Raw genomic sequence first — 13,533 nt, 5'->3', positions numbered from 1 at the left:
CAGGTGTCGACACGTGAGTTAGTGCCATACTGGTGGCTGGGTGCACCCCTGCCCCCATCATGCCTGACATTGCAACTGAAGCGCACTGTGGTAGTGAATTACAGCACAAAGTTTCCTGTATACTATATGCACAATTGAGCTGTGTAATTGTATGTCTTTGTATTGTCTGTTTAAATTTTCTTTTCTGTATGTTGTGAAAACATTAATAAAAACAATTGGGAAAAAAAAAAAAACCTGAGGATAGGCAGTCTTATAATAATCAACATCCAAGGAATCAAAGGTTGAGTGCTACGTGCTGTACTAATATATCCCGTGGCCATTATTATAGTGTTGAGCCTGAATGAGGCTTGAACACCCTCTAGACCAGTGGTTCTCAACCTTCTAGTGCCGTGGCCCCTTAATAAAATTTCTCAAGTTGTGGGGACCCCTAACAGTAATATTATTTTTGTAGCGTAGGTTGTTAGCACCCAAGACAAGACAAGTAATTTGCGCCCCTAACCCACAGACATTTAGCGCTGCCTGAATCCCTTCCACTCGTACAGTAATAAAATCCCTTATGGTACATTTTAGGATGTACCACTTTCTTTTTGTTCTCCTTTCTTTCCCTTTTATCTCTCTCTATCCTAATTTCTTGTTCCCCTTCCGTCTCTCTAGCCGTCTTTCTTGTTCTTTCTCTTATTCTCTCTCTCCCTTTTTCTTTGTTCCTTCCCCTCTTTTTTTTCCTCTCTCTTCAATGTGCTCTCTATTTTTATTCCTTCTCTTACTCCTTGGTGGGGGGAATGGAACATCCCAGGATTCGGTGACCCCTGGCAAATCTTCATTTGACCCCCAGGTTGAGAACCACTGCTCTAGACAGTGTATTCTCACTATGGATACTGAGGTGATCACATTGAATAGTATCCCAGCTGTAAAACAAAGGGTGTATTTCAAGCAGCTATAAGCACATGAAGCCTCAATAGTGCGGGCTCTTCGTGCTGTGTGCACATGCAAATCATTGGCGCAGGGCCAATCTGGTGCCTGTATTTAAAAAGGGAACAAAGGCCCAGATTCAAGAAGCACTTGCGCCCGCGCAACCATAGTTGCGCGGCGCAAGTGCTTACTTGCTCCGGTGTAACGAGTGCTCCTGATTCAGGAACCTCGTTACACCGAATGCAGCCTAGGATGTGACAAACATAAGCCTCCTTATGCCTTCACATCCCAGGCTGCATTCTTGCGTTGGCCGCTAGGGGGCGCGGCCTTTGTGATCGGCGTGTAGTATGCAAATTGCATACTACCACCGATTCACAAAAGTTGCGCGGGCCCTTCTCACGCAAGGTACGGAGTTTCCGTACGGCGCCTTTAGCATAAGGTTGCTCCTGCTAATAGCAGGCGCAGCCAATTCTAAAGTATAGCTGCGCCTCCCGCTCGCGACGTTTAAATTTGACGTCGTTTACGTAAGTGAACCGTGAATGGTGCTGGACGCCATTCACGTTCACTTACAAGCAAATGACGTCCTTGCGACGTCATTTGCCGCAATGCACGTCGGGAAAGTTTCCCGACGGAGCATGCGTTGTTCGCTCGGCGCGGGAGCGCGCCTAATTTAAATGATTCCCGCCCCCGGCGGGATCATTTACATTAGGCAGCCTTGCGCCCGGCTGCTTAGCATATTGCCCGCGCAATTTACGGAGCAACTGCTCCGTGAATCGCGGGCAAAGCGCAATATTTGCGTGGGCGCAGAGAAAAAAATTTGCTCTTTGCCCACGCAAATATTGCGCGATTCTACTTGAATCTGGGCCACAGTCTTTACCAAGTAACTATAGACCTGTTAGTTTAACTTCTATAGAGCATTTTTCTCGACGTGAAAAATGGGCATTAAAAATTTAGAACCTGCTCTATTCTTTCTCGTTGTTTTTTTCGTTGTGAAAACCGGTCGTGTGTGCGCTTTAACGACGGGGAAAAAAACGCGCATGCTCAGAAGCTAGTTATCAAAAGGGAAATTTGCATAATCAGCCCAAAGGGTGGCACCATTCGAATGGAACTTCCCCTCTATAGTGCCGTTGTACGTCACTGCGCTTTGCTCAAGCATTTTTTTCCACGTGTTTTTTTCCATCGTGTGTATGAATTTTTTCCATGACATGAAAAAAGGTCGTGTGTACGCAGCTTTACTCTGAATGGTCTAAGGTTATCAGTGGTGTACCCCAAGGTTCAGTGCTGGGACCCTTACTTTTTAATATTTTTATAAATGATATTGGGTCTGAGAGCAAAAGTAAAATTTCTGTCTTTGCAGGTGACACCAAGCTATGCAGTGGAATAACGTCCTTACAGGATGTCTCAAATTTACAAGCCAACCTCAATGCTCTGTCTAATTGGGCGACTTTGTGACAGATGAGGTTTAAAGGATATTGAGGAACTGGAGAAAGTGCAGAGAAGGGCAACCAAACTGATAAGAGGCATGGAGGAGCTCCGCTATGAGGAAAGATTAGAGGAACTGAATTTATTCACTCTTGAGAAGAGGAGAATTAGGGGGGATATGATCAACATGTACAAATATATAAGAGGTCCATATAGTGAACTTGGTGTTAAGTTATTGACTTTACGGTCAACACTGAGGACAAGGCGGCACTCTTTACGTCTAGAGAAAAAGTAGTAAAAAGGACAGGTAGACATCCTGGTTCTGCTGTATGCCCGGGCTATACAAATATCTAGGCTGGCTAAACAGAGTTACACATTACTACAACTTGGAGGCTGTGTTTATAGTCAGATGTGGGTAAACGGAGTGAATGTCCTGCATATTATACTGCAACCACACTCCACAAAGCTACTCACATGGGTTGTGTGGCACAGCTTACTGAATCTTTGCTGAGGCTCAGACTCTTTTTATGAGGAATGTACAGCAGTCAGATTTGGCCTTCTAGGACAGGTTTGTATCTGATTGGTGACTGATTCTACTCCACATATTAAAATGGAATGGAACTCGCAGTGGATAACTGGGTGGACTGTTGCATTAAGACTCTGTGGTATTTATAGGTGGAGCTCTCGGCCTACCTGTGAAAGGCTTAATTTTTGACTAGAGCGTGCCTTTAATGCTTGTATCTACCTTTTTATTGCAGGTTATTATTGACCTCTCTCAGGTGGACTTGTCAAAAGGAGTCAACCAGTGGTAAGTGTCTAACAGTATGTCGTTCTTCATGTACTGTCAGCATTATAGTCTACATAAGAAAACCTGAGACCTTTCTTTTTTTCAGACAAAAACTTGCAGAAGTATGTGTTGCCTATTAGCAAGTTTAAAGTGGCTGTAAACCTTTACATATACCCAGTAAAGTGACTGGCCTCAGGCGATACACAGAGATAAAACAAATCCTCCCAAGCCTGTTTATTTGCAGTCTTCCCTTCTCTACATCTGTTCAAAGTCCAGAATTTATAAAGCTTATCTGAGCTGTCAGACAAGTGAGCGGAGAGCTGAAATTACACTCTGCAGAGCTCAGTAACCAGAGCTCTGAGAGCTGATTGGATGGAATTGACACACCCCACTTCACACAAGAACTGAGCTGAGGCTGTCGAACAAAGGCTATGTGCTGGAGATCCCTCCCTCCCCTGTCACCTTTTTTTCCCACTTGATGTCAGGATAACTCGGCAGCGGACAGGAATGACACATTGTGCTCTTAATTGAGACAAGAAAACACTCTAGATGGATATGCTTTGTTCATATTTTATGTCTGAGGTTTACAACCACATTAACCACTTACGGACAAGCCGCCATAGTTATACACTGCAGCAGGTCGGCTCTACATAGATACAGTGGGCGATCGCTCCACAAAGAGCCAGAACGGGGATCTGTCAATATAAACAAACAGATCCCTGTTCTGTCAGGGGAGTACAGAGTGGTCGTCTGTTCCTAGTGGTTAGGAACAGTGATCTCTCTGTACTCCCTGTCAGTCCACTCTCCCCACAGTTAGAAACACCTACCTAGGGAACACATTTAACCCCTTGAGCGCCCCCTAGTGTTAACCCCTTCCCTGCCAGTGTCATTTATACAGTAATCAGTGCATTTTTATTGCACTGATCACTATATTGGTGTCACTGGTCTAAAAAAAAGTGGCCGATCTGTCTGCCGCAATCCCGCTAAAAATCGCTGATCGCTGCCATCACTAGTAAAAAAAATAATAATAAAAATGCCAGAACTCTATCTCCTATTTTGTAGACGAGGTGGGCCAGATTCAGAAACAACTTACGACTTATCTCCAGATACGCCGTCGTAAGTCTGAATGTGAGGCCTCGTATCTTGGCGCCTGATTCAAAGAATCAGATACGCCTCACTGTTGCCAAGATACGAGCGGCGTAAGTCTCCTACGCCGTCGTATCTTGGGGTGCATATTTATGCTGGCCGCTAAGGGCGCTTCCGTATATATCCACGTTGAATATGCAAATGAGCTAGATACGCCGATTCACGAACGTACTTGCGCCCGGCGTATTAAAATACGCTGTTTACGTAAGGCGTACGACCGGCGTAACTTTACCCCTCATAAAGCAGGGGTAAGTCATGTTAAGGTATGGACGTCGGAAACGCGTCGTATTTTACGTCGTTTGCGTAAGTCGTACGTGAATGGGGATGGGCGTAGAAATGTAAAAACAGCCCAAATACGCTCAATTCGAGCGACAAAAAAGGGTCCAGAACTTGTTTGAGCTTCAGGCGTTCGGCGTCAGGCGTTTTGGAGTGGAGATGTGAACCATCTCCATTGAGAATAATGTATTTTTTCCCCTCTAGCGTTTTGGAGCTTCAGGCGACAAAACGCTCAGGTGTGAATGCAGCCTAAGAGGGAAGTTTCAGGAAAAAAAACTTTCCACAGCCCCCTGCGTATAACACGCAGGCACAGTTTACCCTCTATTTCCAGGGTAAAAAAGTGAGTGTTATACGTCAATAAATACAGTATCTAAAACTGAAATATCACTTTTGATGGTGGACTGACTCTTTAATATAGAATATTTTTGTCTATAAGGTACAATTTTACTTGTAAAAAAATAGCAGGTCTATACAATGTATTGGTGGGCTGTTGTTTGTACCAACTTTCTGATGACCTCTGCAACGTTTTCCTTTCTAACCAATTGGTCTCTTGGCAGGTACGAGCTGAAGAGTGACAGGAGCAGCGTCTAATCATTTTCTGTGACACTGAGAAGAACGTGAGCCATGAATCTCCTCTGGGAGACATTGCCTGCTGAACCCGTACTGCTTCTGTCCCATCTAGTCTCCAGAGATAACAGAAGGAGGACAAAGAAACCCTTCACTGGCATTTCACAAGAGGACATGTCAGAGAGTGACATCCCTGGATCTTGTGGGGTCCATTATGTAGCCAAGCAATAGACACTGCAAGCATAATGAGGATTAATGCTGCCTAAGGACTGCAACAGTGTAAAATGATATATCTTGGCACTCTCGGCTAGTGTTGCCAGTATAACTCCATTCCTCCACTCCTAGTCCCCGTGTCTCTGCTGCATGGCTATATTACTGGTGGAGTAAGATATCATCTGCTATAGTTCAGCAAGTGCTGCTTTTAGAGATATCAAGTACACACTTGCAAAGTTAGTGTTGGCTTTTATGTAGAAGAAAGTATTATTGGACTGATAATCTTAATGTTTTTTTCAGAATCGTGCTTACATTCTGGCTTGCTGCTTAGAAATTCCTCATTATACCGAGCCAAAGATGTCTATAGTTGGATTTATTTTTTACCTTTTAAGGCCTTATACTGTCAGTATGCCTGTTTTACATGGTTGTTACAACCACTCCTGTACTCTTTTATTTGTCAAATTTCAGCTTTTTTTTAATTTTTAGCATCAGATGTGTGAGTTTTTTTTATATATATATATGTGTGTATGTATATCTTGTGGCACAAACATACTTTCTATTTAAGGCAACCATTGCCAGGCAAGATTATGTGGCTCCAAAAAAATGGTTCCCCTCCAAGCAGAATAAAGTGCTAAAACATTCCATCTTTTACCAATCATGACTCATTGCTGCCAATTAAATCTTTATATGTTTGAAATAAAAATGTATTCAGTATTGGCCATTTTATTAATATTGGCTTATTAGCCAAATCTTAGGTTACATGCTGTAGTCAACCAGGCCATTCATTTTTGTAGTACTTTTGGAGACTCTAGGTCAGGACCTAGTCTGCTTGTCTGGATGCCCTGCCAGCTACGAGACAGCGGACGCATTGTATGTATAATGTATGCAAGATGTAATGAAATGGAACTACACATTAAAACTCCGTTCTGAAAGGTTAGTCAGTTAAAAGGTATACATTCCTATAGATCATTGTGCAGCCTTGTTAAGGTGTCTGAATAAAACCTGTGTGCTGTGCTATAGTGGATCGTCATACTTCTAGTCTGATAGTCATATACAACTTCCATTATCTAGCTCAGATTGGAACCTGATTGGTCACAACAGGACAACATGTTTAATAGGCAGTTTAATAAAATGTTAATATCTTAAAGTGATTGTAAAGCCTCCCCTGCTTAGTGTCCCCATAGGAAAATGCTTCCTATGGTGGCACTTGTGTGTGCTCGATCCCGAGCTGTCCAGTTTGCATCTTTTCAGACTCAGCAAAGCTCACAGCTTTTGATTGGTAGCAGCAGGAGCCAATGGCTCTCATTGCTCTCAGCCAATCCTGCAAGGCAGGGTAGAAGAGCTTCTGTAGACATGCACAGAGCTGAATTTAGATGGACCTCAGGTAAATATCTGGGGGGGGGGGGGGGGCTGCAGGGGATTTACTATTGAAAGTTATTTTACCTTAATACAGAACATGCTTTAAGGCAGGGGTCTCCAAACTGCGGCCCGAGGGCCAAATGTGGCCCTTTACTAGCTTCTATCCGGCCCTTGGGGCACTATTCCTTCCACTGATGTGGGGCACTTTTCCTCCCACTAACACCAACAATGGGGCACTCTTTTTTCCACTGCTACCAATTATGGGATACTATTCCTCCTACTAATAGGGGCACTACTCTTATTGACCACCAATCCTGAGGCCATATTTCTTCTCACTGATGACGACATTTTCTGCCCCTGCTGGCACAATCCGGCCCTCCTAAAGTCTGAAGGACAATAAACTGTCCCTTTGAAAATTTTGGAGACCCCTGCTTTAAGGTACACACGATCGGTTTGTCCGATGAAAACTTTTCCTATGAATAAAAAAAAAAAACGATAGAAAAATCCGATCGTCTGTGTGGAACTCCATCGGAGAAAAAATACACGCATGCTCAGAATCAAGTCGACGCATGCTCGGAAGCATTGAACTTAATTTTTCTCTGCACGTCGTAGTGTTTTACGTCACCGCGTTTTGGCACAGTCAGATTTTTGACTGATGGTGTGTAGGCAAGACTGATGAAAGTCAGCTTCATCGGATATCCGATGAAAAAATGCATCGGATTAGATTCCATCAGATATGCGATCGTGTGTACGAGGCTTTACCTTTACAAACACTTAAAATAGAAATGTCATTGTTTTCTTTTGCTTTGTTTATCGAAAACCTACCTGTCATATGTCATGTTGCTAGGGAGCCATATTTAAGATGATTGTACTTAATACTTACATGGGTCACTGCAAATTTGGTCATTTCAGATTCTGACACATTTATACAGTATGAATGTTCTGTTCTCCTGCAAGATTAGTGAAGTGAAGAAAGAAACAATACTAAACCAGAGAGGTAACAATTCTGTGTTTATATTGTGATATAATAAATATGGAAAGTTTCAATCTGCAGATTTTACCATTAGTACATTGATTGTGGGATGGCAACTGCAGTCGCCTATCAAAAGCTGTGAATTCAATCATGCTTTAGGCCTGTTAGGTCAGTATTTGCAAATAATGGGAAATCAAAGGAAGACAAAAGATTGGATGTGGCATTTGTTTGCTTTTATTGTTATGTTTGTTTATTATTTTTTTACTGTTTTTAGCAAGATATTAAATGCAGCTGTTACAAAGACAATCAATGTTTTGCACTGCCTGTAGAATCATGTGCTTGTGTGTTCTCATGACCATTGTTGCATACTATTCAATAAATTGGTCACATTTTAAAACTGTCTGTGTTGTTTCTTTTGTACACATTAGTGTTTATATAACTATCATGGCATTAAAGCTGCTCTGTCTCATTTTTCCATCCCCCCACCTTAAAGCGGTAGTTCACCCCCCCCCCGACACATTTTACCATCGAGACAGGCATTGTAGCGCGAGCTACAGTATGCCTGTCCCGATTTTTTTTAACCCCGTACTCACCTTGTAGTCGTCCATCGTAGATTCCGGCTCCCGCGGGGAATGGGCGTGCCTATGGAGAGGGAGGATGATTGACGGCCGGCCCTGGCACGTCACTCTCCCCGAAGACAGCCGGAGTAGGTCTCGGCTCTTCACGGCGCCTGCGCACAGGCTATGCGCACGCGTCGTGAAGACCGAGCCTATTTCGGCTATTTCCGGAGAAGCGTGACGCGCCAGAGCCGGCCGTCAATCATCCTCCGTCTCGATAGGCACGCCCATTCCCCGAAATCTTCGATGGACGACTACAAGGTGAGTACGGCGGTAAAAAATTTGTGACAGGCATACTGTAGCTCGCGCTACAATGCCTGATTTTAAGGTAAAATAAAAAAAATATATTTTTTTCCCGTCGATAGGGTGAACCCCCGCTTTAAAAAGAATGCGATAAATTATTTTCCCCGTACCCATGCTGCTGATTTTTGCTCTGATTACTAGAACTGGTCCCCTGTAGTCTGCTGGGAAACCGACACATCCAAGATTGTCAATTTTCCTTGTTCCCCTTTATCTCTTATTGTAACTGAAATCAGGAACCCTTCTGATTTCATATCAGTTGAGGAAATATTAAGGATATTTTACTGTCTTCTTTTAACCTCTTACCTACCAGCTACAGTAATTATATATATATATATATATATATATATATATATATATATATAGTGTATATAATCGAGGTAGGGAAGTTGTTGTACCGGGATAATGGTTGAGGCTACAACCAAGATCCTGGTGTATTTTTTTAGGGCTGGCAATCTTCTTTAATGTAAAAGTACTCCAAGCGACCAGGCAGCCGCTGGAATACCTTTTTTTTCCCCCAAATCTTTTTATTGAAGCTTAACATGTGCAAGAAAAGTACCAGAAGACAACAGTTAAACAGAATATCTAAAGATTTTGTTGCCCACACGGGTCTGGATATGGTATACATGGCATTAATGATGTTAACAAGGGCAGCACAAGGAAAACAGAGGTTTGATCGTGTAACCTTTGCCGCAAGGTGGTAGGAGACAAAATATATAATGAAATTGTGAATAAACTGATCCAAATTTCCATACCTGGAAAAATCCAATATTAAACAAGATAATTATGTGACTTCAGGCTTTGCTCGATTTCGTATCTAGGAGGATGTAGTGGGGTCTGCAAGCCATTTGGCCCATACTTTTTCTTACTTTTCTCCCCTATTTGCATAGGTGAGGTGTTTCTGTAAAGGGATAGATTATTGGTGATCAGATGTTTCCAAAAGGGAATGGAGGGAGGAGCCTGCTTCTTCCAATGCAAGGTGATGGCCTCACTTGCATAAAACAGGAGGAGGCTGACAAGGGTTTTTTTCCGCTTTAGTATGATTTACATTGTCAACCAGACCCAATAGACAGACCTCTATGGCTAAGGGGACTGGAACTGATGTATACTTATTAGTGCTGGCTAGTACCTCTGACCAATAACCTGCGATTCCCGGGCATCACCAAAAAATATGAGTATAATCGCCCTGCGTGTCACCACACCTCTGAGGAAAGGGAGGGGTTTATTATATGGAACCTAGAAGGGGCGAAATAGGTCCTATGTACAATTTGAAGGCGTGGGAAAGTTGTCTATAATTTAAATCATGCGTGGGGGGTACAGTAAAGTCTTCAGGGAGACAGGTTAAAGGACACAAGGAGCCCTGGTCCACTATCTGTGAGATGTTTTTGATCTTGTATTTCGTCCACACTATTGGGTCTGGTAACATGTTGAAGTGTGGTAGGGATTTCTTTTTTCCAGAAGGATACGTTAGGAGACACTGCATTGGCAGGATACCTCTCGCTGGTCAGACCAACCTTCCAGGCTTTAATAGTTGTGGACATAGACGGAGTTAGGGGTTAAAGACCCCTGGAATACTTTTACAGGTGGGAGAAGGCCCACCCACCTCCTGCTGTCACCATTACCAGGTGCTCCCGGGCAATCGGGAAGCCTGGTAATGATGTGGCCAGTGGGATCCAGGTCCGGCCTCACAGTGGGAGGAAGTGACTGAGCTAAAGCATCACCTATGAATAATTTAGTACTGTAATTTGTCGCAGTTCCATGAGTGTGTGCAATTTTAAAGCGTGACTTGTTTGGTATATATTTACTCGGTGTAACATCATCTTATATATTTTACCAAAAAAGTGTGGTATTATATTGTTTTTGTGTTCACTAAAATTCATTGATGTGTATTTTTTCCCAAAAAAATGTGTTTGAAAGACAGCTGCGCAAATAACGTATGACATAAATTGCAACACCCACCATTTTTTTCTCTAGGGCCTTTGCTTTAAAAAAAAAATATATATATATATATATATATATATATATATATATATATATATATATATATATATATTAATATATATATTACACACACACACAGTGCCTTGCGAAAGTATTCGGCCCCCTTGAACTTTGCGACCTTTTGCCACATTTCAGTCTTCAAACATAAAGATATAAAACTGTAATTTTTTTTCGAGAAACAACAAGTGGGACACAATCATGAAGTGGAACGAAATTTATTGGATATTTCAAACTTTTTTAACAAATAAAAAAATGAAAAATTGGGCGTGCAAAATTATTCAGCCCCCTTAAGTTAATACTTTGTAGCGCCACCTTTTGCTGCGATTACAGCTGTAAGTCGCTTGGGGTATGTCTCGATCAGTTTTGCACATCGAGAAACTGAAATTTTTGCCCATTCCTCCTTGCAAAACAGCTCGAGTTCAGTGAGGTTGGATGGAGAGCGTTTGTGAACAGCAGTTTTCAGTTCTTTCCACAGATTCTCGATTGGATTCAGGTCTGGACTTTGATTTGGCCATTCTAACACCTGGATATGTTTATTTGTGAACCATTCCTTTGTAGATTTTGCTTTATGTTTTGGATCATTGTCTTGTTGGAAGACAAATCTCCGTCCCAGTCTCAGGTCTTTTGCAGACTCCATCAGGGTTTCTTCCAGGTTTTCTTCCAGAATTTGGCTCCATCCATCTTCCCATCAATTTTAACCATCTTCCCTGTCCCTGCTTAAGAAAAGCAGGCCCAAACCATGATGCTGCCACCACCATGGTTGACAGTGGGGATGGTGTGTTCAGGGTGATGAGCTGTGTTGCTTTTACGCCAAACATAACATTTTGCATTGTTGCCAAAAAGTTCGATTTTGGTTTCATCTGACCAGAGCACCTTCTTCCACATGTTTGGTGTGTCTCCCAGGTGGCTTGCGGCAAACTTTAAACGACACTTTTTATGGATATCTTTAAGAAATTACTTTCTTCTTGCCACTCTTCCATAAAGGCCAGATTTGTGCACTATACGACTGATTGTTGTCCTATGGACAGAGTCTCCCACCTCAGCTGTAGATCTCTGCGGTTCATCCAGAGTGATCATGGGCCTCTTGGCTGCATCTCTGATCAGTCTTCTCCTTGTATGAGCTGAAAGTTTAGAGGGACGGCCAGGTCTTCGTAGATTTGCAGTGGTCTGATACTCCTTTCATTTCAATATTATCGCTTGCACAGTGCTCCTTGGGATGTTTAAAGCTTGGGAAATCTTTTTGTATCCAAATCCGGCTTTAAACTTCTCCAACAGTATCTCGGACCTGCCTGGTGTGTTCCTTGTTCTTCATGATGCTCTCTGCGCTTTAAACGGACCTCTTAGACTATCACAGTGCAGGTGCATTTATACGGAGACTTGATTACACACAGGTAGATTCTATTTATCATCATTAGTCATTTAGGTCAACATTGGATCATTCAGAGATCCTCACTGAACTTCTGGAGAGAGTTTGCTGCACTGAAAGTAAAGGGGCTGAATAATTTTGCACGCCCAATTTTTTAGTTTTTTATTTGTTAAAATAGTTTGAAATATCCAATAAATTTCGTTCCACTTCATGATCGTTTCCCACTTGTTGTTGATTCTTCAAATATATCTTTATGTTTGAAGCCTGAAATGTGGCAAAAGGTCGTACACGCCTATGGAATGGCGACAAACTATGGTACATTAGAATATCCATAGGCAGAACTTTAACTCTAAACTGGTAACTTGTAAGACTTTTAAACAGGAGGTTTGGCAATAAAGTTATTTCTCTCACTTCATGGCGATATCTCACGTGTGGTGCGATCATTGTTTACATATGCATGCAAGGTCTAAATTGCAGTGTGCGCTAGTCTTTGCCTAGCAACTGGTTCTCCACAGCCAAAACACCTCTAATGTCGCGTACACACGATCGGAAATTCTGATAAGAAAATCATGGTTTTTGGCTCAAACTTGTGTTGCATACACACGGTCACACAAAATTCTGACCGTCAAGAACGCAGTGACATACACTACAACGAGCTGAGAAAAATTAAGTTCAGTGATTCCGAGCATGCGTCTAATTGATTCCGAGCATGCATATTTTTATGCGCATCGGAATTGCATACAGACGATCGGAATTTCCGATAAGAAATTTTCCCGTCGGAAAAATAGATAACCAGCTCTTAAATTTTTGTTGTCAGAAATTATTTGTTGGAAATTCCGACAGAAAAAGTCAGATGAAGCCCACACACGGTCGGAATTTCCGACCAAAAGATCACATTGAGGGGGTTTGAATGAGAGAAAGAGCTCACTCGTGTGATGGTGGAGGAGAGCAGCGACGACTAGGCCACACTTCGCAACGTTCTGGGAATATTCCACTCAGGCTTCATATGGTTTGTATTCTATAGTAAGGGTATTACTCATCTTGTTTTAATCTACAAACATCCCTAACCTGCATAGAAGTTTTTTGTAAAGGTGAACTATCCTTTTCTCTTAGACAAATTACAGCTGATGCTTTCAGCCCTATTGTTTTGTGTGTATGCTCTTGAAAATGTCTTGAAAAATCTGTGCACATGTGCAGGATTTTGTGGCTAAAAGCTTTATCTGCTCAATGCTTGTAAGAAATGTCTTCTACGCAAGAAAAATCATAAGGCTGGATACACACTATACAACTTTTGTTTGATTTCCTTTATATTTACCAAAACCATGTAGTGCAAGGGGTTGGCAACCCATCTATCGTGGTCCACCTGTCGACCACAGGCAGGTGACAGGTAGACCACAAACGGGTTCCTGCGCCACCGACCCCCGCCTTATATGTGCTGGTTTTCGTCTCCCCTTCGATCCTCCTCTGCGGCTCCGCTGCACCATCTATGTCCCGGTTTCTCTCTCTTCCTCCCGCCGATGTTTCCATCAGCTCTCAGGTGCTACCGCCGCTGCCATTGCCTGTAAGGAAAACCATCAGTCAAGCCTTGTTGCTTCAC

General features: G+C 42.5%; 1 protein-coding gene across 3 annotated transcripts in view; it reads left to right on the top strand.

Moving 5' to 3' along the window:
- ESYT1 (extended synaptotagmin 1) overlaps nt 1-6,467 on the top strand; it is a 168,680-nt gene extending 162,213 nt beyond the window's left edge. For 2 of the 3 annotated variants that reach the window (XM_040341095.1, XM_040341093.1), the window contains exons 31-32: nt 3,090-3,139; nt 5,098-6,467. In XM_040341095.1, the coding sequence (XP_040197029.1) occupies nt 3,090-3,139; nt 5,098-5,131 (84 nt within the window). In that variant the 3' untranslated portion in view covers nt 5,132-6,467. Of the gene's footprint in view, nt 1-3,089; nt 3,144-5,097 lie in introns of those variants that run through there. The other variant, XM_040341096.1, reaches the window with a different exon arrangement.
- The last annotated feature ends 7,066 nt before the right edge of the window (nt 6,468-13,533 follow it).

This window comes from Rana temporaria, chromosome 2 (assembly GCF_905171775.1).
Source record: "Rana temporaria chromosome 2, aRanTem1.1, whole genome shotgun sequence".
Taxonomy (NCBI): Eukaryota; Metazoa; Chordata; class Amphibia; order Anura; family Ranidae; genus Rana; species Rana temporaria.
This window is presented reverse-complemented; position numbering and strand designations above follow the sequence as displayed.